The sequence below is a fragment of the Carex rostrata genome, chromosome 18, assembly GCF_964058835.1.
Source record: "Carex rostrata chromosome 18, lpCarRost1.2, whole genome shotgun sequence".
NCBI classification, from domain to species: Eukaryota; Viridiplantae; Streptophyta; class Magnoliopsida; order Poales; family Cyperaceae; genus Carex; species Carex rostrata.
Genome location: NC_135935.1, coordinates 4456418 through 4483024, shown reverse-complemented (window position 1 = coordinate 4483024; position 26607 = coordinate 4456418). Strand labels below are relative to the sequence as shown.

General features: G+C 34.4%; 2 protein-coding genes across 3 annotated transcripts; one reads left to right on the top strand and one right to left on the bottom strand.

Moving 5' to 3' along the window:
- Nucleotides 1-7621: 7621 nt before the first annotated feature.
- Nucleotides 7622-10993, top strand: LOC144569607 (syntaxin-51-like). 2 transcript variants are annotated; one of them, XM_078320054.1, is made up of 5 exons: nt 7622-8009; nt 8261-8349; nt 9265-9382; nt 9918-10134; nt 10504-10993. In XM_078320054.1, exons 4-5 carry the CDS (start codon nt 9920-9922, stop codon nt 10676-10678), a joined length of 390 nt encoding a protein of 129 aa, XP_078176180.1. In that variant the 5' UTR covers nt 7622-8009; nt 8261-8349; nt 9265-9382; nt 9918-9919; the 3' UTR covers nt 10679-10993. The 2 variants fall into 2 exon arrangements, with proteins under 2 accessions (XP_078176180.1, XP_078176181.1); XM_078320055.1 differs by having other exon boundaries at nt 8245-8349.
- An 11005-nt stretch (nt 10994-21998) lies between these two features.
- On the bottom strand, nt 21999-25648 carry PSY1R (Leucine-rich receptor-like protein kinase family protein). The gene has a single exon (XM_078319842.1). The coding sequence runs from the start codon at nt 25582-25584 to the stop codon at nt 22354-22356; it is 3231 nt and encodes a 1076-aa protein (XP_078175968.1). The 5' UTR covers nt 25585-25648; the 3' UTR covers nt 21999-22353.
- Between the last annotated feature and the right edge of the window lie 959 nt (nt 25649-26607).

Here is a 26607-nt window from a genome sequence, read left to right as displayed (position 1 = left end):
TATATATTGCATAACTGTTCTGTGTTTGTATAATGGATGAATGTTATGAGATTTTCCCAGTCTTTAGTGTATCTTGTTTGAATTTTACCGATATATGAATGTTATGAGATAATGGATAAATGAAAAGAAAAATTTCTTATATATGTAATAATCGAAAGACATGATCTGGGATATTTTTTCTATTTGAAAATATTAATATCCTAATTAACACATTCAATAAATTAGAAAAAAAAATGCAAAAGACTAAAGCTCAAAAAGAATCCAAGTTCGAAATGTGGGCTGTCCAGGATTATATAATTTTAGGTTGTTTTCTATATAATCAGCCCAAGTTTTATAGTTATTCATTCTAGGCTGTCTTTGCAAAAACAGAGTTTAATGTGTTGAGAAATAGGATATTAGGCCTCAGAAGATCATCATAGGCCGGTTTAGGAAATAGATCAGCTAGCATTCAAATTACAGCTGCCAGAGCTAAATTAGGTACCTAGCTAATTAAATCCTTGTAATTAGGCAACATCCAGAATCCAACATATTAGGAAATTGTATAATGGCTATATTCACAAACAACCTATATATGTACAGCCATTGTAGTATAACAGATATCAATATACAAATTCATTTCATCATCTCTTTCTAAAACATTTCATGGTATTAGAGCAGAGAAATCAATACCAGTAACTGATACATAACCACAACTCAGAAAACTCAAAACTGATAGAAGTAACCAGAGGCAATAATGGCAGAAAACGGGTCAGCCCCGATGGAAGACAATACCACAACAAAATTAACAGGTATTATTCTCAATGGCAAAAATTACCTCCATGGGCTAGAGCAGCAACGATAGCCCTCAAAGGTAGAGGTGCATATGGGTATGTCATAGGTGATAAAAAGAATCCATCTACAAATTCAGATGCATAGGAGAAATTTGGCAGTAACATTATGACCTCAATCTTGAATTCCATATAACCCAGACTTAGTGAACAATTTTTGTACTTAGATACCTCAGCACAGATGTGGCAAAAAATCAAACAAAGGTTTGGAAAACAAAACAATTTTGCACACATATTTCAAATCAAACAAGATATCATCGAAAACAAACAAAACCAGAAACCAATCACTCAGTTCTTTGGAGAAATGCAAAAACAATGGGATGAATTATACATCCACCAACCAGAGGTAATAGGTGCTGACAAAATCCAAGAAAGAAAAGAGCAAGACCGAATTTTTCAATTTCTTGCAAACCTGGATCCAAGCTTTAAGCAGATCCGTAAACAAATTCTTCTCGGATATTCCTTTCCACCTCTTGAAGATATTGTGTCACTGTTAGAGCAAGAGGAATCAAGAAGGTCCGCAATGAACTCAGACACACAATCCGGTGATAAAGCGGAGAATCAAGCCTTTCTGTCTAGCAATCAAAATCAAACCCAAAAACCTAACCCTAGAGGCGAGATGGGCAAGTGTAACCATTGCAAGAAAGAAGGTCATGACTGCAGCCAGTACTGGTTTCTCAACACACACCTCCGGTCGAAGTGGTGGAAAGGCAACAAGGGTGGTATTGGCGGCCGCGATAAAGGAGAAAGAGGGAGGGAGAGAGACAGATCGCGTGAGGCGCATGATAGCGATAGAAAAGGCTTCCTCTGTGCTAGCGGGTCCGACTCAAAAAGGGGTTTGGGCACTGAGAAAGCCTCTTCTATCGCCTCACACGATCTGTCTTGGTATCAGAGTTTAATATTTTACAACTTGTATTATTCGATTTACATGTGTTAATTTATATTGTGTATGTCTCTCCTCCGTAAAATATTTACAGCAGGTTTGATTTAGTATGGTGTCAGATATAGCAGTTTCATATCTGACAATGAAATCTAAGATACTGGTAAAGTAGAGAATATAGAGGAGAGAGAAATTGAATTGATTTTCATTCCTTTAATTTTGTAATTACATAATACATCGCCTTATATAGGCTACAATCATACAACAGTAAACTGCTAACTATTGGTTACAACTAGCGATTGTCTTAACTAACTAACTAATTATTGTTGTAACTAACTTCTTGCTGTTATGGTTAACATCCCCCGCAAGCCGAGTGAACTCCATGTACAGTGATCTTTGCTCGAAGAGAGATGAAGCTAGAAGATGAAAGAGGCTTGGTAAAAATGTCCGCAATCTGATCTTGAGAGACAATGAATCAGATAAGGAGTGATTTGGATAGGACCTATTCTCGTACAAAATGGAAGTCAATCTCAACATGTTTCGTACGAGCATGGAACATTAGGTTTGAAGCCAAGTAGGTCACGCCGATGCTATCACACCATAGAACCGGTGGAGAAGGAAAGGTGATGTGTAGTTCGACAAGTAAAAATTGGAGCCATTGATCCTCTGTGCTTGCTAAAGCTAAGCTCCTATATTCTAATTATGTACTAGATCTAGAGAGACAGTGGGATGTTTCTTGCAACTCCACGGGATCAGACTTGAGTCGAGATAGATGCAGAACCTGGAAGTAGAACGCCGATCATCGGGGCAGCTGACCCAAACGGCATCGCTATAGGCATGTATTAATATGAGAGCGGAAGTGGGCTTGAATGTGAGACCATGTGAGACAGAATCGACAAGATATCACAAGATTCATTTCATGGCACCCCAATGAGTGGTGGTGGAAGAATGCATGAATTGCGAAACCTTATTAACCACAAAGGCTATGTCGGGTCTTGTAATTGTTGCATATTGTAAAGCTCCAACGATGGTGCGATAGAGACGCGGGTCGTCAAACGCATCACTGTCATGCTTAGAAAGAAACTCATTGGCAATCATAGGAGATCGGCATGAATTGGCATGAGTCATGTTGGCTCGAGCAAGGATATCACGAATATATTTGGGTTGACCAAGGTGTAGTCCATGAGAGTATGTGAGAACCTCGATACAAAGGAAATAATTAAGAGACCCTAAATCTTTGAGAGCAAATTCAACATGTAAGAACCGAATGAATTCTGATTTGGTCGAAATGAGAGCTAGTGACCAAAACGTCATCGACATAGACCAATACAATGAGAATTCGATTTTTCCTCTTGAGAACAAATATGGATGGATCATATCTCGAGGGAACAAAGTCATGTTCAGTCAAAGCCAAACTAGGGGTATGAAACCAAGCCCGAGGTGATTGTTTTAAGCCATACAACGCCTTTGAAAGGCGACACACATAATCGGGATAAGCGAAATCAATAAATCTGAGGGGGTTGTTGCATAAAAACCGTCTCGAAAATATTCCCATGTAAAAATGCATTATGGACATCAAGTTGGTGGATTGTCCATCCAAAGGAAAGTGCTAGAGAAAGAACAATGTGAATCGTAGTAGGACGAACTACCGGGCTAAAAGTTTCAAAATAATCAATCCCCTCCTCTTAGTGAAATCCTTTGGCTACTAAACGAGCCTTGTAGCATTCAATGGAGCCATTCGCCTTTTGTTTGATTTTATACACTCGTTTACATCCCACAATATTTTGTTCGGGTGAAAGGAGAACAAGAGTCCATGTATTGTTTTTGAGCAAGGCATCAATTTTTTTTGTTCATAGCATCCATCCATTGTGCATGTTTTTGTGCTTGAGAAAATGTTTTAGATTCGGGTTCAAGAGAAGTAGTGAGAAAGGCTAAGTGATCTGGAAATTGTCGAATTTTTTGTGTATTATCTCTTGTTCGAGTAACCATATTGTGAGTAGACACAGGAAGAGGTGCTAGAATAGTCACAGAGGAGGTACCAGTTCGAGTTCTGGGAGAAGGAAGTTGAGCTTTGATGGATGGTGTTGGACCATGATAGGTGGAGAAGAAGGAGATAAAGGTAAATGGGCTGCTGCAAAAGAAGAATGAGCCTCAGTGTTAGATTGGACTGCTGCAAGAGATGTTACAGACTAGGCCAAAGAATTCAAATCATTTGAAGTAGGGGCAACTCGAAGAATAGAGGGTTTTGGTGCTCCAATGAACAGTTGCAACCACAGAGAAGTATTTGTATCAGCTGAAGCAACCACTTTGAGGATTTTTAAAGGGAAAGAAATTTTCATCAAATCTTATATGCCTAGAAACATAAGTCTGGTTAGTCTCTAAAACAAAGCATTTGTAACCCTTTTGATTGAGAGCATAACCGAGAAAGGCATAAGTAGTGGATCGGTTTTGAAGCTTGTGTGAATTATAAGGACAGGTTAAAGAAAAACATGCACAACCAAGAACCCGTAAGAGATAATAGTCGAGATCTTTGTCAAATAACAAAGTAAAAGGGGAGCGAGAATTTGAGAATGAGGGCAATCGATTTATTAAATAAACGATGCTAGCGAAGATATCATCCCAAAATTGTGTAGGAATTGAGGCATAGGTCATTGTGGCAAGAGAAAACTCGATGATGTGACGATATTTTCGTTCGACATCCCCATCTTGTTGAGGGGTCTAAGGGCAAGTAACTTGGTGTATAAGAGTGAAAAAGAGATGAGAAAGGGGTTTGTATTTTGTACCGCCATTGGTACGAAGGGTTTTAATAGTGGTATTTAGCAAGTTCTCGGTTTGTGCCTTAAAGAGTGTAAAAATTCGAACAAACTCATCTTTTGAGTGAAGAAAATAAATCCAACAAAATTCGGTGAAATCATCAATGAACACACAAAATAGTGAAATCCATTATGTGAAGAAATAGGAGCTAGACCCCAAAGGTTCGAATAAACAAGTTCAAGAGGCTTAGTGGTATGAGATGAGCTAGAAGAAAAAAGGTAATTTGTGAGCCTTTGCCAACAAACAATTATGGCATAAGGTCAATTTATTAGAAGAACAAGGTAAACTAAAATCTTGTAGCACTTGAAGAGTGACAAAGGATGAGGGATGGCGAAGCCTTGCATGCAAACAATCGGCTAACATTCATGCTCCAAAGTAAACTTGAGGGAGAAGGGAAGAGGAAAGCAAGTAAAGGCCATTATGTAGCTTGGCATGAAAAATTAGGGTCAATGTGTGGCGGTCCTTGAGCACACAAAAGGAATTGCAAATTTCAATTAGAATGGCATTATCTTGCAAAAGGTTGGAAATGCTCAACAAATTATTTGTAAAAGATGGGACATGTAACACATTACGCAACACAATAGAATAAAAGGAGAAGACAAATTGTGAAGATACAATATTAGCAATAAGCATACCGAAACCATCACCAATTTGAAGTGTATCAAGTCCCTCATATGACAAGAAAGACGAGAGGTTGTTGAGATCAGGATTGACATGATGTGTTGCACCCAAGTCCAAGTATCACTCGCTTGTTAGATTCACCGATTAAGATTGTGCCACGTAAGCTTACAGAACTGGATCAGGATCGGCATCATACTGATATCAGTAGTCCTTAGCCGCATGACCCCGATTATAGCAAATCTGACACGTGGTGTTGTAATTTGGGTTGAAAGGCCTGGAGATCTGAGAAGTTGGTGGTCTGTAGGACTGTTGATTCGAGCCTAGAGGCTAAACTAAGGTAGAGCCAGGGTTTCTAGGATGTGGAGTCTGGGAGAAAATAGGGGATTTGTTAGGAGCTTGGGGAGAAGGCCCTGGCCCACGCGGCTTGTAAGTGTTCTTGGAATTTATCTGGTTATTGGGGCTAGTTGAATAAAAAGGAGGGAGGTGGCTGAACCCAGTTGAATTCAAGATAGCTTCATCGTTGAAGATGAGAGCCACGAGATCAGTAGTTGAACGAGAAGGAGAAGTGTGAACTCTGATCACAAATGGATCATACTCAGAGCTAAGTCCTTGAAGAATGTATCGCTAAAAATCATCGTCGGATATCGATTCGCCAATGAAAACAAGCTCGTCCGCCACAAATCAAAGCTTTTGAATGAACTCCATACAAGAACGAACTCCATACAGGAAGAACTGCCATTGACAGCGTACTAGAATCTCTGGTAAAGTTCAAAAAGCCTGGCACAACTTCTGAATGGTGAGCCACAGATCGGCGAAAGTCTTAGAGGAGACAGCTTGTGCTAGAATTTCGTGAGTCAGTTAAGATCGCAGTCATCTAAGAAGCATTTGATCATGTATGTACCACGACAAGTACTCAGGGTTGATTTGAAGCGTGTCGACTATTATGACGGTAGTTGACGTGGGGCTTCATACTCAAGAAACCGGTATAGACCATACCCGTGTAGAAGAGGCGCAATCTGATAATACAAAGACAGATAGTTATCACGATCTAATTTGGTTGAGATAGGTAAGTTTAGCATCACAATTGGGATTTCTTGTTTGTTATGGAAAGGGGTAGATACAATAAAAGAGCCATTGGAGGGATTTGGGTTTGGATCAGTCGACATTAGGCTCTGATACCATGAAATCTAAGATACTGGTAAAGTAGAGAATATATAGGAGAAATAAATTGAATTGATTTTCATTTCTTTTATTTTGATTACTGAATACATCGCCTTATATAGGCTACAATCATACAACAATAAGCTACTAACTAACTATTGGTTACAACTATCAATTGTCTTAACTAACTAACTAATTGTTGTTGTAACTAACTCCTTACTGTTATGGTTAACATATAGGTTAGAGGAAACTTTTAATATGTAGACAGACACGAATTAAATATCTGCAATCTTAAATAGCAGATAACAACTTTTTTTTTACTGTGACCAATCAAAGTTAATCATCACATGCATTATTGTACAAAGCCAAATTATTTAATAGTTGTTGTCTGCAGCGGCTTCGATATTTTATTGTATAAATTTTGCTATAGCGGTTTTGATTAGAAAAAAGTTATTATCTACCATTTAAGATTGTGGTCGTGTTAAAAATAGAATTATGATTAAATCATAATTGTTTTTATTTGTTTTTTTTAATAGTAAAAATAAAAATTTCGGAGTAATACATGAACATTGGCACTAGTTGTTTGGTATTGTTTTTGTAGAACAATAATATAGGGGCCGTTCGGCAACAAGGGATTAAGCCTCCTTAACTGCTTAATCCGCTTCCTTTAGCTTTCTTAGTCGCTTAATCTTGCCGAACACTGATTCTTTAGTGCGGATTAAGAACATCTCATTTAGCCTCCTTTTGTCCGAATCTTAATTCTCTATCTAGACCTTAAGGCACCTCTACCCCTTCCTTTAGCTTCCTTAGCTTTCAACTACAGATTAAGATAACCGAACATCGGTTCATTAGCGCTTCTTAAGCTCTTAATTCTTCATTCTTAATTCTTTGTTACCGAACAACCCCATAATTTATAAAATATAAATCCGGGGGCCTCTTCCACTATTACAAAAAAGGAAAAAGATGGTAGGGGGAAAGCTGGAGAGAAATATGATGTCCGATATGAATATTTTGTTAATAATTTTCGATGAGATATTTTGTTTGGAAATTTTCCAAATATGTCAAGATGTAATTATAACTCATAAAAGGATAATGGGGTGTTAATGTAGCTATGAACAGTGACACTCCCATTCAATGCCTTCCGATTCTCATCCTGTGATCTACATTTACTACGCTGATGTCACGTGACATCACCAAGAAAAGTTTCCCACTTTTTTACGCAGCTCAATCTCCATCACGCCGTCCATTTCCGACCTTTGCTCTCTCCCTTCCCTCTTTGCCGCGTGGCTCTCAGCTCGACGCCGCGTGCCCCTTCTATTTGGGTATCGCTTGCCTCGTCTTTTAGTTCTTCCCTTTCTCCTCCTACACTAACCTATGCTGAGCATAAACTAAATTGGCGCCTTTCATTCTCCGTGGTCGCCGCTTCACTAGATTGGGAAGAATGTCTTAGTTCCTCATTTTTTCTTATCCTCCACAATTCCTTATAAAATCTTTCTGATTTCCTAATTTGTGGCAAATTTTGGGTACCGCTTACCTCCTTCTGCACCGCCATGCCTATTCCTTTCATTTCCTCCTGCCGCACATTCACCTCCCTTCTTCAGTCATTCATCGCTAACATCGGCCTCACCTCTGTCACTGCTCATCATTCTTCCCTTTCTCCTGCTCTGTCTCCACCCTCTTCACAAGTGACGCAACGCCAGGCGGAGGTACTGATCTCGATATCTCTTATTTGTAGCTGTCCGTACTGCCATTCTTACTAAAATACTCCAAATTGAGGAAATTAGGAGTAACCCTACATAAATGTTCACTAGTCGCTTCCAAAATTACATTCGTTTTTCTACTGCCAGCTTTACAAAAACACTCAAAATTGAGAAAATTAAAAATAAACATACAGAAAAGTTTAGCAGCTGCTTGCAAGAATTATTGTCACAATTCTCCTAGGGTTTACGTTTCGTAGGTGGAAGTATACAGTCAAGGAACTCCAGATCAGTGAAAAACAAGAGCAGGTGTCAAACCGAAAAGATCATCTCATCCACTCTTATCAAGGTAAATTATTGCTCAGATAGAATCCCTAATTTCCCTTACTCACTATTATTGCGTGCTTCAAATTGAAACTCCTTATTTCGAGCAATGTTAATAGAAGACATGTTTCACTAAGTATTTTCCTATTATTGTTTCACTAGGAACAATTAGTCCAAATTACCTGTCTGTACTTCAAATTAAGGTAGCTAAAATAAACCTAACCATTAGCTGCATTGACTAACCTAATAATTTTTTTGTAACATTGTATGAAAGGCTCCATGTTTTTGTTTGCTGCATTGACTAAGCTAATAATTTTTTTTTCTTACCACAGCTTCAAATTCTAAAATAAACCTAACCATTATCTTAATATTCACTATCTCAATTCTCATAAATATTGTACTTACTGCAATCTTACGACACATGTTGCTGAATTACTTGTACTTTAATATACTGACAGTACAATAGCTATCTCATTCAGAAATACTGCCCTCTCCTGATTACCTCAATAATTGTTCTCTGGTTGCTGTTACTGTTCTATACTAACAATAGTAATTTTCTACAGCACATCACTGTTAGGCACCACAGAAACGTTCCTCATCGTTTTTGCATGCACATAAAATTTACATTAGCCCTTAACTCTTTCAAAGTACCATAGCTTAACTTTAATAACTACATTAGTATTGTAACAATCTGTATGTTGCAAGCACTGGAATCAGCCCCTTACATTTTAAATTTCTCCTCATATCTCTCAATTTTTCCTCATACATTGAATTAATAATACAGCTTACCAACATGATACTCACTGTGAACACTGCTACCATAGCCACTAAACACTGCTTACATAAAAGACAAAATTCTGAACATGAGAATGAATTTCAAATCTTCCATATTTTGCAATTTGTTTTAAATTATCAACTCTTGCATTACTCTCCATTGTAGATTACTAAAGAAGGAAATTACACAACAGCTTATGCATAATTAGAAGTGCAGCCTCCATTGCATTTGGGCATAAATCTCCATTGCGATTTGCCGGTGCTGTTTGCCGACTGTTACGAAGGTAAGTTTTGTAGGATATAAATATAAATTTTCCCCTGTAGTTATATCTTTCTTACATATCATTTTTTGTTTGAACAATGAATCAAAATAGTATATCTAATAATGTAACATTTTTGTTTGAATGATGAATTAAAATATTACATATGATTTTCATTTGACGTTGTATTTGTGTGTGACATCCAGCATATATCCCTACCATATCACTCCTCTTCCTTGCAATATCTGATTTTATTGGCTTAATAGCTGGAGATGGGCAAACGCACAATGAAAAACAGTCTGAATTAAAGTATAAGGTATGAGACAGCTAAAAGGAAACTGATCTGTAGCAGAAGAACATATCAAGCTTTGCCTTCTGTCACAAACAACACTCGTACCCGACAATATAACTACCTTCATCTTTGGAATTAAGACCCAACCAAGTCTTAACTATTCCTCCCTTTTGGAATAGGTTATCAGCTTTGTATAATGTTTTGCAGAAATATTTGTGTTTTCTTTAGGATTATTATGTTCTTATTTACTTTATTTATTATTTTCAGAAATGGCAAATCCTACAGAACTATGGCTGAAAAAGTATGGACAGGCCAGTAGGCTTGCAAATGAGTTCAGCAAGATGCTGTCAGAGCATGGGTCCCTTCCACCATCTAGCCCAGAGAAAAAGAGATATTTGTCAGGCTTACGCAGAGGAATAATCATTCTTGGCACTCGACTTGCAAAACTGGAAGTGAATCTTTCCAGTCTACCAAGGAAATCCATGTACTATGTTTGCATTCTCTGTGTTTGATTATACCAGACTAACAGTAACAGTACAAAATAAGAGTTCCTGTAATTGTAATGGAAATTTAGAACTTTGCATACAAATTTAGGCACTGCATTTTAGCTAAATGACCCCAGCAAGAAGAGAGGAGCCCAAAAGGGAAAAAAGAAGTTCAAATTAGATCCAACAAGTTACTGGTGTAAAACATATATGGTACAGACCAAGGCACGGTATTATTTCAGGCAGACCAGATATATATTAAGATATTGACTATAGGTTATTTATCATACCAAATTATGGGCTACAATACTTTTGGGTCATACCATAGAAAATTTTCACTTAATTTACAAATGGTTTTAATCTAATAGATTGGATAAAGAGATGCACAAGAGGCAGGAAATGCTCTCAAATCTGAAAGCAAGAGAAAAACAGATGGCTTCTTCTTTAATTATGTCTTATGCAGCTAACACGTTTGTTATCTATGCTTTTGTTCTTCTTTCATACCTGTACGGCTGTACTATTGTCATGTGGATTCTACTTTGAGCCTTGGCTACACATCGCTTAAATTAATTTACTTTTTAAACAACCTAGAATTTTAATGATGTTTATTGTAATTCGGAAATTAGGTGAGAGATATAAAAATATAATTCGTAGGAGTATTTCGGTGCTAGTATAAACTCACCACATTATGTAATTAGGACATGAAAACATGAGTGAAAATTTACCAATTTTAGTAACTTTATTCTTCTCCCTCTCCCACCATTATTTTGATTCTCACTAAATTTGTTCCAAATTCCAGTAGCTAACTTGCAGTTCCTGATGTGCTGCTACATCTTGGATGTAACTACTCTTATTTTTTAAATTATGGGCACTGACTACCGAGATTACAGAGACATCTTTGATGTAACTATTTGTTTTATTTTACATCTCTTTAAATATGATTTACCAATTTTTACTTGACAGGCTTCTACTTGATTTACAAATTAACTACTCTGATTTTACTACTATGATTGTCAATTCTATCAATTGTAACTTTATAGATTAATTACTACTACAATTTAAGGTTCGATAACTGCTATCTGCAAGTTCGGCCACTACTTCCAACCTACATATCTGTCCTCCTACATTGACAACACCAGCAACATCAAACTGACATACACGCACAGCAACAACATAATGGTTGCGGCGTAGCCGCAACATGAAGCACCTAGTGTGAATAAGTAACACCACAATGCACGATTCCCGTATAAACAACGGCAACACAACCTAGTCTTGAGTGTTGATATTAAATTTTGCTTCTTTAGAGTTCCTTTCTTTAAAATTATTTGCCGCTCTTATCCTCCTCCTCTAGTCCTCCTAGCAACATGATATTTTCAGCATTTGAGTGAAGCTTATTTTATTGAGATATGATGTTTTGATATCTATATGGATTGCAACTGGTCCAATAAATTAACTAAAGAGTGCATCCATTTCTACCTCCAATTCTATGTAATTTTCGACATTTGGCGCTAAATAACTTCTGTAAATGAAAAAAAAAAAAAAATGCTTGTGGTCCTGCTCATTTTGTTGGAATATTTTCGATTGAATTTAATAAACGAGACTTTAGAAAATTAAAATATTTTTTCTGAATTAAATTCTGTAAGTTTATTCAAACAAAAAAAATTAAAAATAAAGTTCGAGACAAGTTTGAATAATTTTAGTAATTAATCAGAATGATCGAGTCACTTTTAACTAAAATATTTATGATGATTTGAGCCATAAAAGTTTATTCCAGAATTTGGACTACTTTTTTCTCAATAACAAATTAACAACCCACTCATTAGTCATTACCATCTTCAAGATAGATGAATTATTTTTATAACTCAATATCCAAATTTGTTTTAACAATTTTAAATAATAAACTTTATCTTTCAGTCAAATTTTCATGAATATGTGTGTACATTCATACACCGAAATTTTTATTAATAGAAAATATAATAAAAAAATATCCAGATTAGGGAACGCTTTTCGGGATTTTTCAGATATAAGGAAAACGTTTTTAAATATCGCGGCCACTGGCCGTTGTGAATTATCACGGCCATACTTAGTGTCTTATTAACCGTTTTAATTACATTAACAATTCTAATTGAACCAGAGAAAAAAACCGGAAAAAACCCTGTCCGTTACGGATAGAAACGGCCAGCACGGAAAAAAAAAAAAAATCCAAAAATGCTGTCCGTGATGGATGGCAACGGCCAGCAAAAAAAAATTAAAAAAATCCGAAAAATGATGTCCAATTTTAATTTTATTACAAATTGTACCAAACTCCTTTTTTTTTTTGGCTGGCCGTTGCTGTTTATCGCGGACAGCCCATTTTTTTTTTTTTTTTTTTTTTATAGGCTGGCCGTTACTGTTCATCGCGGACAGCTTTTTTTTTTTTTTTTTTTTCCGCGCTGGCCGTTTCTATCCATAACGGACAGGGTTTTTTTTTCCGGTTTTTTCTCTGGTTCAATTAGAATTGTTAATGTAGTTAAAACGGTTAATAAGGCACTAAGTATGGCCGTGATAATTCACAACGGCCAGTGGCCGCGATATTTAAAAACGTTTTCCTTATATCTGAAAAATCCCGAAAAGCGTCCCCTAATCTGGATATTTTTTTATTATATTTTCTATTAATAAAAATTTCGGCATTCATACATCCACATACATTAATTATATAAATACCGCTTATGCATTATACAGTAATAAATGTCATGGATATTTAAAAACACATTCTAAAACATTGATTCCGACACAATTCGAAGTAATTCCGTTATTCCAAAGCTCCTGAAGAGTCCTAAAAGGAATTCATTGGACAGTGCATTTTTTTTTTCTTTTTCAAAATATAACACCAAGCTATATATATAAAATAATTTAAAATCTGATTTTAAAGGAGTAAAGGACGGTCAGAATGTAGGGAATTAATAGGGATCAGCGTTAACCAGAAAAGTTTTTAACCTCAGAAGGCAAAAACATCCTGTTCAACATGCGAGCGCATTGGATTCTACACTAATTTAATCTTGTCAGTCTGAAATTTCGCTTGGAGATCTGTGCTTGACAGGTAAAGAGAAGTCAGTTAATTAGCTTTGTTTAACTGTAGCTTTTGATTAAAATAACTTAAAATGTACACAACAACTGGTCATCGGTTGTTTGCCCGACAACACTTTTGACTCCTAATTTACATGAAATTTTACAGACTGGTCCTCTTCAAAAGTTAATTAACAACTTGATTTGGAGTATTGTATTGTTAAATTATTATTTTTAATAGATAATTCCGCATAAATTAGTTTAAAATTGATAAATGATGAGGCTAGCAATAATGCAAAACTATTAGTTGTATTTTGATGATCTGTGAATAAATACAAGAGCAGAGGCAGAATTTTGATATAAGGGGATCAATATACACATAAATACTCATAGAACTCAATTTTTTTTATAAAAGAATTATGGAAGTCAAGCATACAAATTTTAGAAACTAAATGGAGGTCAAATTTAGTATGCATATAGCAATTTCACCTTTCAAATTTAAAGAATTTTTATAATAATTGACTCACATTTTTTTTTTTTTTTGAAGAAAATCAGGCAGAGGCTAATAATTGACTCACATTTGACAAAGATAAATCCGTCCCTAGATACATAAATGATCACATTATCTTTGTAATTTGGTACGTATTTTGTTGAACTTCAATTAAACACAGGAAAAGAATTACTTATGTTTGAATAACAATTACTCATTTGTTGACACACATAAGATATGAGGAAGGATCATGTCAATGATAACTGATGTCAAACAATGCCAACCTTTTGATTTGTTTTATCATCTCAATTACATGTATATAAGAAATTTGGTCTATTAATTATTTAATTTTGTTAGCTCTTGATGAACATCAAAATAAAGTTGAAATGCTAGAATTATTTGTGTGTACATAGTGGATAATATGTATAACATATCCAATCAATTAATATTAGTTACTATTAAAATTAAACTTACATAGATATTTGAGATTCAATTTTATTGACACCAAAACTTTGGTATTGGATCTCTTGTATTTTTCATACAGTTTTGTTAATGCAGGATCCTTCTGTATTTAGTGGAGAGCTTAATGCAAAAGCGTTTCTACTCCTTCCTTGAGCATGAAATCACCGACCAATTTGATCTTTCAAGATAACAAGATTTCTTTAGAGAGCTCTTTGTTTTTATTATTTTTTTTCCCCTTCTCTCCTTGATTTCTTACTATTTATTATAATGGGAAGATTCAAAGTGATTCAGTCTACCTCAGTGTTTTAATATTCGGTCTATTCGGCCGAATATTCGTATTCGGTTGGAAACCGAATATGAAATGAGTATTCGGTCCAATATTCGGTTTCGAATATTCGGCCGAATATATTTTTCCGCATATTATCTATTCGGCCGAATATTTCCGAATAGAAAATAAGAATCCAAATAAGAACCGAATATTTCCGAATATGAACCGAATATTACCGAATATTACCGAATATTACCGAATATGAACCGAATATGAAACCGAATGTTTCCGAATAGATAATAAAAATCCAAATAAGAACCGAATATGAACCGAATATTTCCGAATAGAGAATAAGAATCTGAATAAGAATCGAATAAGTTATAATTTCATTTATTTAAGTTTGAACTTATGTTTTATTTATGTTTATTTGTAGTTTTGTAATTTGTACTGTGGGTTATTAACTTGTTCTAACTTGTGTTATGTTTTATTTATATTTATTTGTAATATTTATCTATGTTTATCTATGTTTATTAGAGTTAATGTCTATGAATTTTCATTTGAAAATCCGAATAAAAATCCGAATATTAGGCCCATACTATATATTCGGTATTCGGTCGTTTTCCAAATACCGAATAAGAACCGAATATTAAAACACTGGTCTACCTTATACTATGAGAATCAAATTCTTTAATAAACCTAAGAATATATTTGTTGTCTTAACTGGTAATTATTTATTTCAGCCTGTATCGATAATATTAACTTGTTGAATAATGATCAAACAGTCTCACTTTTGTGAAGGACGAAAGCATGTAAGAATTATTTTCCCTATACTACGCCCTTCAGTTGTCTTATATAAATTTTAAAAAAAATGTCTTTTTCCTTTTGAATCTTTTTCCTTTTGAATGAAATTGAGCTGATTCATCAACTTTTCTTCTGATTTTTAATTCATTAACTGAATCTTGGGATTCTCTTTTATAAAGAGGGCTTCCTGGTAAAATATGCCAATGTGGCGAATGTATGTACATTCAAGTTCAAAAATTAAAATAAACTAAAAAGAAAAATAAGAAAGGAACTAAGAAAGAAATCCAAGTACATCCAAGATATAGCACGTGATAAAGCATCATGGGCACGGACCAAGCAGACCGCCTCAAATTCTTGAGCTTAGTTTGAATGTTCATTTTTTAAGTATGTAGATCCCTATTCTTGCTACCATGTTTCAATATTTCACACATAACATACCAATCAAAACACAAACAAAAGATACAGCCGCATCCATACCACTAATTACATAAACATTGTGACTATTAATAAGCAAATTTCTTCAAGCGTTGAAGTTTGTTTTAGACGGGATTTAATAGAGCCTGTTCTACTACTCATGTTCTCATATTTTTTTCTTGAGCAAAACAAATTAAATAGGTTATTTTTTAAATATAATGTGTGATGCAATAGTTAAATTATTCATTTTTATTTTCATTTTCAACTCTTTTTATAATTTGTGACAAAAATAAAATTGACTTTGAGCTAAGTTTTTTTCTCAATAACTGGAGCTCCCAACTCCTCTTATTAAATTGACTTTGTTTAATATTTATTTTGGTTTAAATAACTTTGAACTTCTAATTATTTTTTGTTTAATATTTTTTTCTCCATCAGCAACATAAGCCTATAATTTTCTATAAACAATATTAAATTAACTGATCAAATATAATATCAATATCGTAAAGTTTATTAATTTAATATACTAACCATAATTTTCAAAATCAAATTTACTCTTGAAGCTATTTATTTTTTAATTAACAACAAGAACAATTAAACAAACACAATTTAAACAAACACAAAGACAAATATTAGTTAAACAAACACAACATAATAATACAAGAAATTAATTAAACAAGTATAATTAAATTAGCAACACTCAATTTAAATAGATTAAGCTAATTTGATCATAATCAGTGATTAGTATCAATACACTTAATATAGTTTAATTTTAGTATTACATCTTCTACATAAAGAAAAAAAAAAAATTCTAACAAATTTCTCATGTATTTGCCGAACACCTATATTCTAAAATTCTCATGAGTTAAATAAATTTGATTTTTACAAATTGAAATTCTCATTTTCATTTTAAATTTTTTTCATTCCTATAAAATTTTCCGTTGCCCCACAGAACCTTATGATCTCATTGGTCTAAAAGTTATTTTCCCAATGCACAACAATTTCCCTAATATATAATTCTATTCCTATCTCTTTCTAGTTTCTACTGATTAAGAGTACCAATTAGTTGGGACATAAAAGAATGTTTAAAGAAAGGAGGGGACAGAAGCCCTTTTCAATTTTAAAATAAATATACAAGAGACACATCGGCATGTTAAGTTGAATGTTAGGCACTAGATCCGAGTAAAACCTTCTACACAGTGGTTTTTATGATGATGTGAAAAAGAAGCTAGCTCTCTCATGTTAAGATTCAGAGTGTAAAAAAACTAGGGGCAATAAAAAAGTGCCACTACTTCTACACACTATTTATTTAAAAGAAAGCGACTAGGTAAGTAATTAATTAAACCCAATTTGATCTGCATGTCTTTGCCATTCGGCATTACAGTTGACGTGGATATAATTAAGCATGCAGATCCCTAATATTCTTGATTTCTTGATTTTATTTTTCTCAATTATATCGATATCTCTTGGAGGAATCAACCATCTAATTAATTAATATGCCTCCATGACTTATTTTATGAACTTGATAAAGGAAAAGAAAAAAAAAACACACACACATCCCTTCATGCATTTCTATAATTAAAGTAATGCAGTTTTCCAATTTTACCATTTAAATTGTGGTGCAAAGGTTACATTATGGAAACTAAAATTATACAAGTTATGTGAATTGTTTGAATGGTATACAATATATAAGAATTAAGCCTCTTTTGTTTTGTGCAGAAACTTGAGCAAGAACCTACTTAAGCTTATCTCTATCATCACGTTCTCTCCACATGAATCCTCGTTAAATAACTTTTATTAACAAATAACAGTAGCCCCTAGCAGATAGTTCTCACGCTGCCCTTGTTTTACCTCTCGGTCTAACATTTAATGATTAGTCTTGGTTCACTATTATTAGTGTTGTGTATCTAAATCGTTACTTCTTGTACTGTTAAATAACTTTTATTTTGCGCATTGATTAAATCAAGATTTTCTTCTTTTAGGAACTAAATAATAACCCATAAATTATGACAAATTAATTTTCTTCTGAAATCAATTAACATCATATAATGTTGTTAAAAAAAATGACTCTAGATTTGCACCACTAATATAAAATTCAAAAATATTTCAAGATTCATTATGAATGTTAATATTGATTTGTGAAATGTCTTGACGTTTGAGAAAAGATCTAGTATACATAATTAAATTTTATTTCAATTTTTTGTTTAAATTTTACGAACATTTGACCCAAAAAAAAAATATCAAATTGAACTGAATTAGTCATGCCAAAGTTGATACTTAAAGTTATATATTATAAAAAAAATGATACTTTATCCTCAGAAAAGGCGATTTATTCTATTATTATTGGGATGACGCCATATGCAATTATTCGATTTAGATTATAAACTTATCTCATTCAAACAATAGATTTAATATAACATTGTATCGCTATAAAAAAAATGGATTTTAATCCAATTGCATGGTACAAAAATATTAATAGATATGAATATACATTGTCACTTCCTTATGTTCACCATAACATATATCTTCTATCTTTATTAATCTGAAATGACGAAATTTTTATATTTACCATTAAAAAAAGATAAATAAATAAATTATAATTTTATGGGAATTTCATATTTATCATGGACGCAACGACAGGTTATGGCCATCAAAAAGTAAAGAAATATATTGGCTCCTACTCGATTTCGGGGCTGTGTATTGGTTTCTTTTGATGACCTCAACGACAGGTTGTGGCCTCCCTTTTGATAACCTAAACGACAGGTTATATCCATGATGAAAATAGAATTCCCATGAAAGCGTTGTTTATTGATTTATTTTTTTTAATAATAAATATAAAAAATTCGGTATATGTAGACAAAAACTTCTACAAAACTGAAAATCAATAAAACCTCCAAATTTTAATATCAAGAAACACTAGTGTAGCGATCAAAGCTGAACCAAGCTTACCCAAAAAGTACTTACACCCCTCTAAGCACACACCAACTCTAAAGGTGCATTTGCGGTCAAAGATACAATCACATGACTATATGAGTCACTGTTATTCAATTAGGCATTAATTAACCCCTCCTTGTTCTCCCCCTATATTATCTCAAACTCTTCAAGACACATCTTTCCCCCAATTTGTCATCGAAGCTAACGACTATGAAGAACAAACACAATCTTCTCTCCAAAGCTACTCATTTGGCATTAATTATGTTGATGCTTTTTCTCCTAAGCTCTTTTTACTCCCTGGGTTCTTCTAGTCAGAGGATGAATAATCATGTTAGAAAGCTACTTAACGTACGGGCACCGTCTCTGCATCAGGATATGCGGGTTAACGGGTCTGAAAAACCCGTTAAGCAGACTAAAGACAGCAAGAGGAAAATACCATCTTCTAACTGGAATCCCATTGGAAATAGATAGAGGTATACCACTGTAACTAAGCTTTGCTTTTTTTTGTCTATGTCAAGTAAGCTTTGCTTCTGTTTTTCTATGTCAAGTACTTGAAACAAAAAAAATAGTATAATTGCTAAATATTTTGAACATGAGGTTTAAAGAAGAGTCATATGCTTGTAATTTTATTTTAATTTTCCACACAAGTATTGGCATTACCAAGGTGTACAACAGAATTAAACAATTAATCTGTAGTTTATTGATTGATTACACAGTCTGTGTTTGGTTGAAACCTATTGGAAACTGAGCATCTTGCCAATCCATACAATCACTGTTACAATGTTTTAATTTTGTTTATTTCGTTTGAATTTGGGCCTAATTGTAGCCTTTTCTTCTGGACAGGTAAAGAAAGGCCTAGCAGCAATGAGCCTAACCCTGCAGAGAAGAGAACCATTCGTTTCATTTTTTTTTTTTCTTTTCTTTAGGTGTTCTTAGAATTAGGAGGATTTGTTCTTTAGTTCTTCATCTGTGTTTTCTGTGACAGCTGGTTATTTAGGCATAGTCTTATTGTGGTGATTTGAGTTTTCAGTTTTGTTAGATGTAAAATATTAGGAAGGAATGAAGTCGATTAAGAAAATTAAGTTTTGCCACTTGATTAAAGAGTTGTCCCATACATATATAACGGTGTGAATGAATGAAATCTTTTTAATTGTTTACTCAATCTATATATATTGTATTCAAAAAGACGGATATAGATAAGAATTTTTTTTTGTTAACTTAATATGTATGAGTATGGGTAAGAACAAATTTTTGTTAGCTCATTAAATAAAAGTATAGGTAAGAGCTATTTAGTATCCATCACTCTACAAGTTAGTTACAAGTTAATTGATAAATATTAAATTATATATGATATTATCTATTTATACATATAACTATATTTTTTTTATTATTGTGATTAGATTAATTTTATACAAAATTTTATATAAGTTAATTACAAGTTAATTGATAAATATTAAATTATATATGATATTATCTATTTATACATATAACTATATTTTTTTTTATTGTGATTAGATTAATTTTATACAAAATTTTATATAAGTTAATTGATAAATATTAAATTATATATGATATTATCTATTTATACATATAACTATATTTTTTTTATTATTGTGATTAGATTAATTTTATACAAAATTTTATATAATATTTAGTAGGGTTAAAATGTCTCATTATTTCCATCCCCCAATATTCATGTCTCTACATCTTTATCTCTATTTTCAAAGTTCAAATAGTATGTCTAAACCGCTCAACACATTCCATATTAAAATATACTTTAAAGCCAAATTTTATATTTTTAGAATTTGTATACTAATTGTTTAGATAGGTACAAAATCATTATTTTTAAATGGTCCATAATCTTCAAAAAAAATAGTGATTTTGTGCATATCTAAAATGTGCTTTGAAGCCAAATTTTATATTTTTAGAATTTGTATACTGATTGAGTTTGGGACTAAAGGTTTCATTGATGTTGTTGTTGTTGTTGTATACTAATTGATTGGATAGGTACAAAATCATTGTTTTTTATATATATATATATATATATATTAGAATCTTGATTTTGTACATATCTAAACAAATAGCCAATTTTTTTTAAATATAAAATTTGGTCACAAAGGATATTTTAATATGGAGATCGTGTTGAGTGGTTCAGATGGACTGTTTGAACTTTAAAAACTAAGATAAGAATGTGTGATATGATTAGAGCACAAATATAATGGAGCATTTTAACCAACTCATATTTTTTTTATTATAAATTATAATAATATAAATTTCTTAAACATTTTATATTGTTTATAATTAGCATTTATGAAAAAAAATTGAATTATATAACATTTTATGTTTTTATATTTTATTAATAATTTATATTTTTTAAACTAATGGGATAAAAATGATAATATTTAAATTTTATGCAATTACGTAGATAATGTGTTTAATATATTTATTTAATTGTTATATTTTATATTAAATTATATAAACTATTGATTTATTTGATTATACGTTATTCATTTTATCGTTTATTGCCTTATACGTTATTCATTTTATTATTTAGTATCTTAAAATTAAGAGTAAGATATGTATAAGACTAATTTTATGCGAACATAAGTATAAAAATGCCTCCAACTAATCCGTCACTCGTACTAATTGACACCCCTACGTCCTACGTAGTACGTACATATGGAAAATATAAATTTTCTTATTCCTCTTCTATTTTTATTTTTATTTTATAAAAGTGAACAGTAGTTTGCAAATGATAAATATCAGTTACGGCCGTCGGCCCCGGGATTTTCATATAATCACATGTCAGGGAATGAACTCAATTACGCCCGAACAGGCCAAAAGCCCAAATATTTACAATAAGAAAAGAGATGCCGAGATGGGGGCCCAATTTTGACCCAGGCCGAACTATAAGACTCCAAAACTTGGAACTGAACACCCTCCCGCCACTGCCTGAGAGCTTCCCTGTGGCGAGGCGCTGACAGACTGCCTCGACAAAGGTTTCAGTGGGGCCCGGCTGCAGGCCAACCGCTTCACCAACTGCGACAGGGTAGGAATTGGATTCGTCTCCGACTTGGAATTTTCTCGTGTTTCTCTTTCAACAATTTAACTCCTGTTGCTTCTGTTTTTATTTTCTTGATTTATCAGTACCCTTGTCACCGAAATGTTTTGGTTCCAGCTTCCAAAGGTAAATTTCGTGTAAATTTAGTTTTCTTGTTTTAAGGAAAAATCATGTTAGTTATTGTTATATATATATATATTTTTTTCTTTATAAAAGTGTGACAATATGCACAGATATAAATCCTAAGGAAACTTCATCTTACCCATAAAATCCAAGACCTGACATTATTGACTAGAGATAGTATGGGCCTGGTATTGTCTGCTATAGTTGTAGTACACGTAATTTGTACTGAGCAGAAATTGTACAGAATCAGACTGACAATTATGTACTGGCATTAGGCTCGATTGTTATTTCTTAATTGGAGTGTATTACCCCAGGTTGTGCATGTTGCTGTCAGCTGGTACTAGCCAGTAGCACTATATATGCTGGTACATATTCATTAATGCATCAAAGTTATATATTTTACACGTTTGGCATAATGTAAGCCATATAATTCACTATACAACCCCCCCCCCCCCCCCCCCCACACACACACACAACCCACCCACACAGAAAAGGCAGCAAAGTACTTAAAAAATTAATTACAAAATTTACATCTTGCCTTTCAGCTTTATATCTTAGCCGGCGAAACATCTTTATTCTATCACATTTCTGAAATTCCCAGAAAAGTAAAAGCCGCTTAAATTCTAACTCAACAAACTTGCATCTGTGTTTTGGAGCCATTTGACTACTTGTTGAATACTTGGTCTATTTATCGGGTTATAATCCACACAGATACAAGCCACATCCAAAACCTTTAGCATCTCTCTGTCATATCCTTTCCCTCTTAGATAAGGGTCAAAAACCTCCACTTCTCGCCCCACTGACTTCAATTCTCTCACCCACTGCACTAATTCTATTGATCTGTTAGGCAACTCCTCTACTGCCCTCTTACTGGTCAGCAATTCTAGCATGACGACCCCGAAGCTATAAATATCACCCCTCAAAGTTGCAATACAACCTTGGCCATACTCGGGTGGTATGTATCCCAGTGTACCGATCAATTCGGTTGTGACATGTGTCTGGTATGGGTGTATCAGCCTCGCCAATCCAAAATCTGCCACATGTGCATTGAACTTTTTGTCCAACAAAATGTTACTAGATTTTATATCTCTATGAACTATGTGTGGCCTACACACCTCATGTATGTATGACAAGCCTCGACTAGCCCCTTGTGCAATTCTGAGTCTGGTTGGCCAGTCAAGCTGACAGTTGACGTCTGAGTCTGATGCATGGTTTCCCTGGTCATGCAACCAATCATCCAAGCTACCATTTTCCATGTAGGAAAAGATTAGAAGTCTTAGGTCACCATGGATGCAATATCCTTTCAGGGGTACGAGATTTTCATGCTGTGCTACGGACAGAGCTTCTACTTCTGCCTTGAACTCTCTCTCCATTAGCCAAGAGTTGCCAGATAATCGTTTGATCGCCAATTTGGCCCCACTAACCAGCTCAGCCTTGTATACTAACCCAAAACCACCACAGCCGATTATGCTTGACTGGTCAAAGTTGCTGGTTGCAGTTAGAATGTCCTGGAAGGAAATGTCAGTTTCACCCTTGACCATGACTAGGTCTACATCTTTAATCAAGTCGAACTGGACCTCTGCAAATGAGTTAAAGGAGCTAGCTGGTAATCCTATTTTATCATCATTTAATTTATGTTTAGCCCTTCTACCGGAGGTGAGGAAGTAACCTATTAAGAGAACAACTGCAGCTACACCAAAGAAAATGCCTAACACAACGGCTATTACTGTCTTTTTATTAAATCTTTTAGAGGTAAGAGGTGTTTTGTTCTCTCCATTTAAGGGGCTGCTACACTTTTGCATCACCATATTAAGTCCACACAAATTGGAGTTTCCTTCATAACTTGAGCTAGAGAATGTGTCGAACTGTCCTCCAGTTGGAATGGGGCCTGATAAATTATTAAACGCAACACTAAATATCGAGAGGAAATGGAGCTGAGACAGGGAAGCAGGTATTAGACCTGTTAGATTGTTTCTTGATAGATCCAGAACTTGTAGGTTGGTGAGGCTTCCCATCGAGTCGGGTATCGTACCTGACATGCTGTTCTGGCTGAGATCCAACACAAGGAGGTTTTTCAGCCGTCCGATCTCTTGTGGTATTGTACCATTCAATTGATTGTTTCCTAGGGCTACTGTAGGAGGCAAAGCTGTCAGTTGTTTGTATTGTTGTCTACTCCCATTAAATGGTTTACGGTAAAGGGGTAATTCAAGATAGCCCGGATCCAATTGCCTTATTTTATGGACTGAATCCAATGGTGGCAAATGGGTAATTGATTGGGGGATGTTGCCTAACAAATTATTGTGGGATAAGTCGAGATAAAAGAGACAAGAGAGGCTGCCAAGCCAGTCTGGTATCTGTCCAGTTAAATGGTTGCTGGAAATATCTAGAACCTGAAGTTTAGTCAATTTGGATATCCAGGAGGGGATTGTACCAGTTAAATTGCCACTTCCCATGCTAAGGATCTGGATATTTTCAAACCCATTCTCCCATGTGGGATCAAATGGTACGGCTTCACCGATAAAAATCCGTGATATTAACAAAGCGGTCAAATTCTTGCATTTACTGAGGATCTGAAGTGTACCAGTTATGTTTACAAAATAATTTGCAGAGAGAGACAGGAAAGATAGTGCCTTCAAGTTTCCTATGACTGGCGAGATCTGACCACTCAGATTGTTGCTAGAGAGGCGTAGTGCATTGAGATTCGTGCAAGTGTAGATGCTCTCTGGTATTTCGCCTGTGAATCTATTATTGTACAAGTCAAGGAGCTGTAGACTGGAGAGTTTGGTAAAGTTGATAAACTGCAAACTTCCAGTAAAGTTGTTTTCCCGTAAGTTGAGTTGCCTGAGATCGGTGCAGTTTTCAATTGTTGAAGGTAATGTTTCTGTTAGGTTATTGTTGTTCAGGTGGAGATAACGTAGCTTGTTAAGCTGGCCAATGGATTTGGGTATGGACCCGGTAAGAATGTTTGTGCCGAGATCAAGGCTAACCAAATTCTGTAACTGTGCAATTAGAGTTCCATTCAGAGACCCATAAATTTTATTGTCAGAAAGATGGAGAGACTCTAGCGAGGTAACCTTGAACAGTTCATCAGGTAATGACCCGGTCAGAGTATTGGACGCAGCATGGAAGTCCCTTAATGCAGTGCAATTTCCTACTCCTGGTGAAATCTCACCACTGAATCTGTTGTAAGAGATGGCTAGTGATGCGAGAAAAGGTGAACGAGTACACAGATAATCGGGTATTTGACCCGTCAAGCTGTTATTTGTTGCATTGAGTGACACTAGAGATGTTGCATTGATAATGGGTAGCAATCCGGTAAAATAATTGCTAGAGATGTTTAATACCTGAATTACTGGATTTTCAAAACCCGGTATTCCGCCTGAGAGTTTATTAAAGCTGACATCAAGAACTTTTAGGCTTGTGGAGAGAGAAAGCAGTTCGACTGGTAACGGCCCAGAGAGATAATTACTCGACAGATTGAGGTAAGAGAGATTGGTTAAATTGGATAGAAATGGCGAGATTTCTCCAGCTAGGCCTTTACTTGGTAAGGAAATTTCATTTACAGAACTAGAAGTGTTGCAAGTGATGCCTTCCCATTTGCAACAGTCTAATTCACTGGTAGCGTTCCATGACTGCAGAGGAGTTGATAGACTATTAAGGAAGGAGAGCAGCGTTTGTCTCTCTTGATCTGTGCATGCTGTATTAGGATGAAACACAGAGAGAAGGGCTAGGACTAGAAAGAGGGCTTTTGTTGTTGCATTGGTGAGTATCATGATTTTAGTAACAACATGAAGACAAGTTATGCAAAAATGGGACCAAGCTTCACTTCTTGTTCCCCTTCCAAAAAGGAGCATATGAGAGAGAGAGAGGTGAGAGGTGGTTGAGAATATATTTTGTGTGTGTGTGTGTGTGAGGGGGGGGGGGGGGGGTGGGGGTTGAGAGAGCGTAATTATTATATGGATGCTCCCAAGTCATGATGAGGCAATGAAAGAGAAAGGAAGGGTAAATTAAGATATTTGTGCATGGCTTTCTATTATTTGCTCTTTGTTTAACTGCTGTTAACATATCCTCCCAATTGCACCTTGCTGGTTTTTGACACGTCAACTTTAACAAAGGGGAACTATTAAAGGAAGAAGTGCACATATATGACATAGGCGGAGCTAGAAAGTTTTATTTAATGTTCCTGATAGTTGGTACTATCAAAATTAAGTCAAATCTATTTGGATCGCTTATTATATGTTTTTATAATAATGATGCGACTTACTGACATTTTATATTTTATATTTGATATTTGACCCAATCGAATTAAAATACTGGGTCAACTTGAATGCTTCATTGTATGTAAATGTAATGTACATGTGAAATGGTTGTGTAATAAAATAAAATTAAAGTTTTTCTATAATACTAAAAATTAAATAGTTTGCTGATATGCAAACGAGGTAGCACCATAATACAGTATACTAACAGAAAGCCAAGAATATTCATGGGATATGAGATCTTAAGAACATCTTCATGCGGTTGCAAAGTTCAACTTGTTGCTCAAGAATAGTAAAAGAGAATTTCGCATCTTTAATTTGTTGAGTAGTTAATTTTATCCCTTCAATCGGTCAACTTTCCTAGACAACCTTATAAAACCAGTCAAATAATGAGTAACATATTACAAAAACCCCCCAAACTTTGCTTTTGGAAATAACTGTATTGAACAACTGCTGAAAATTATTGTATACATTTTTTATTTATATGCAAAATAAGTCCCAAATTTCCAAACCCTGATTTAGAGCGCAAGAGAGACATTAACAGAGAGGAGAATATTATTTTAGAGAGGGTAGGATGTAGGAAGCTCAAGGGAAATGTTCGTTGAGAATGACCTTTTGTTT

Excerpts from the sequence above, each read along its gene's own strand:
- LOC144569607 (XM_078320054.1), top strand. The coding sequence starts at position 9,920 with ATGGCAAATCCTACAGAACTATGGCTGAAAAAGTATGGACAGGCCAGT. Across the intron at positions 10,135-10,503 it reads AGTCTACCAAGGAAATCCAT|ATTGGATAAAGAGATGCACA; the intron begins GTACTATGTTTG and ends TTAATCTAATAG.
- PSY1R (XM_078319842.1), bottom strand. The coding sequence starts at position 25,584 with ATGCTCCTTTTTGGAAGGGGAACAAGAAGTGAAGCTTGGTCCCATTTT.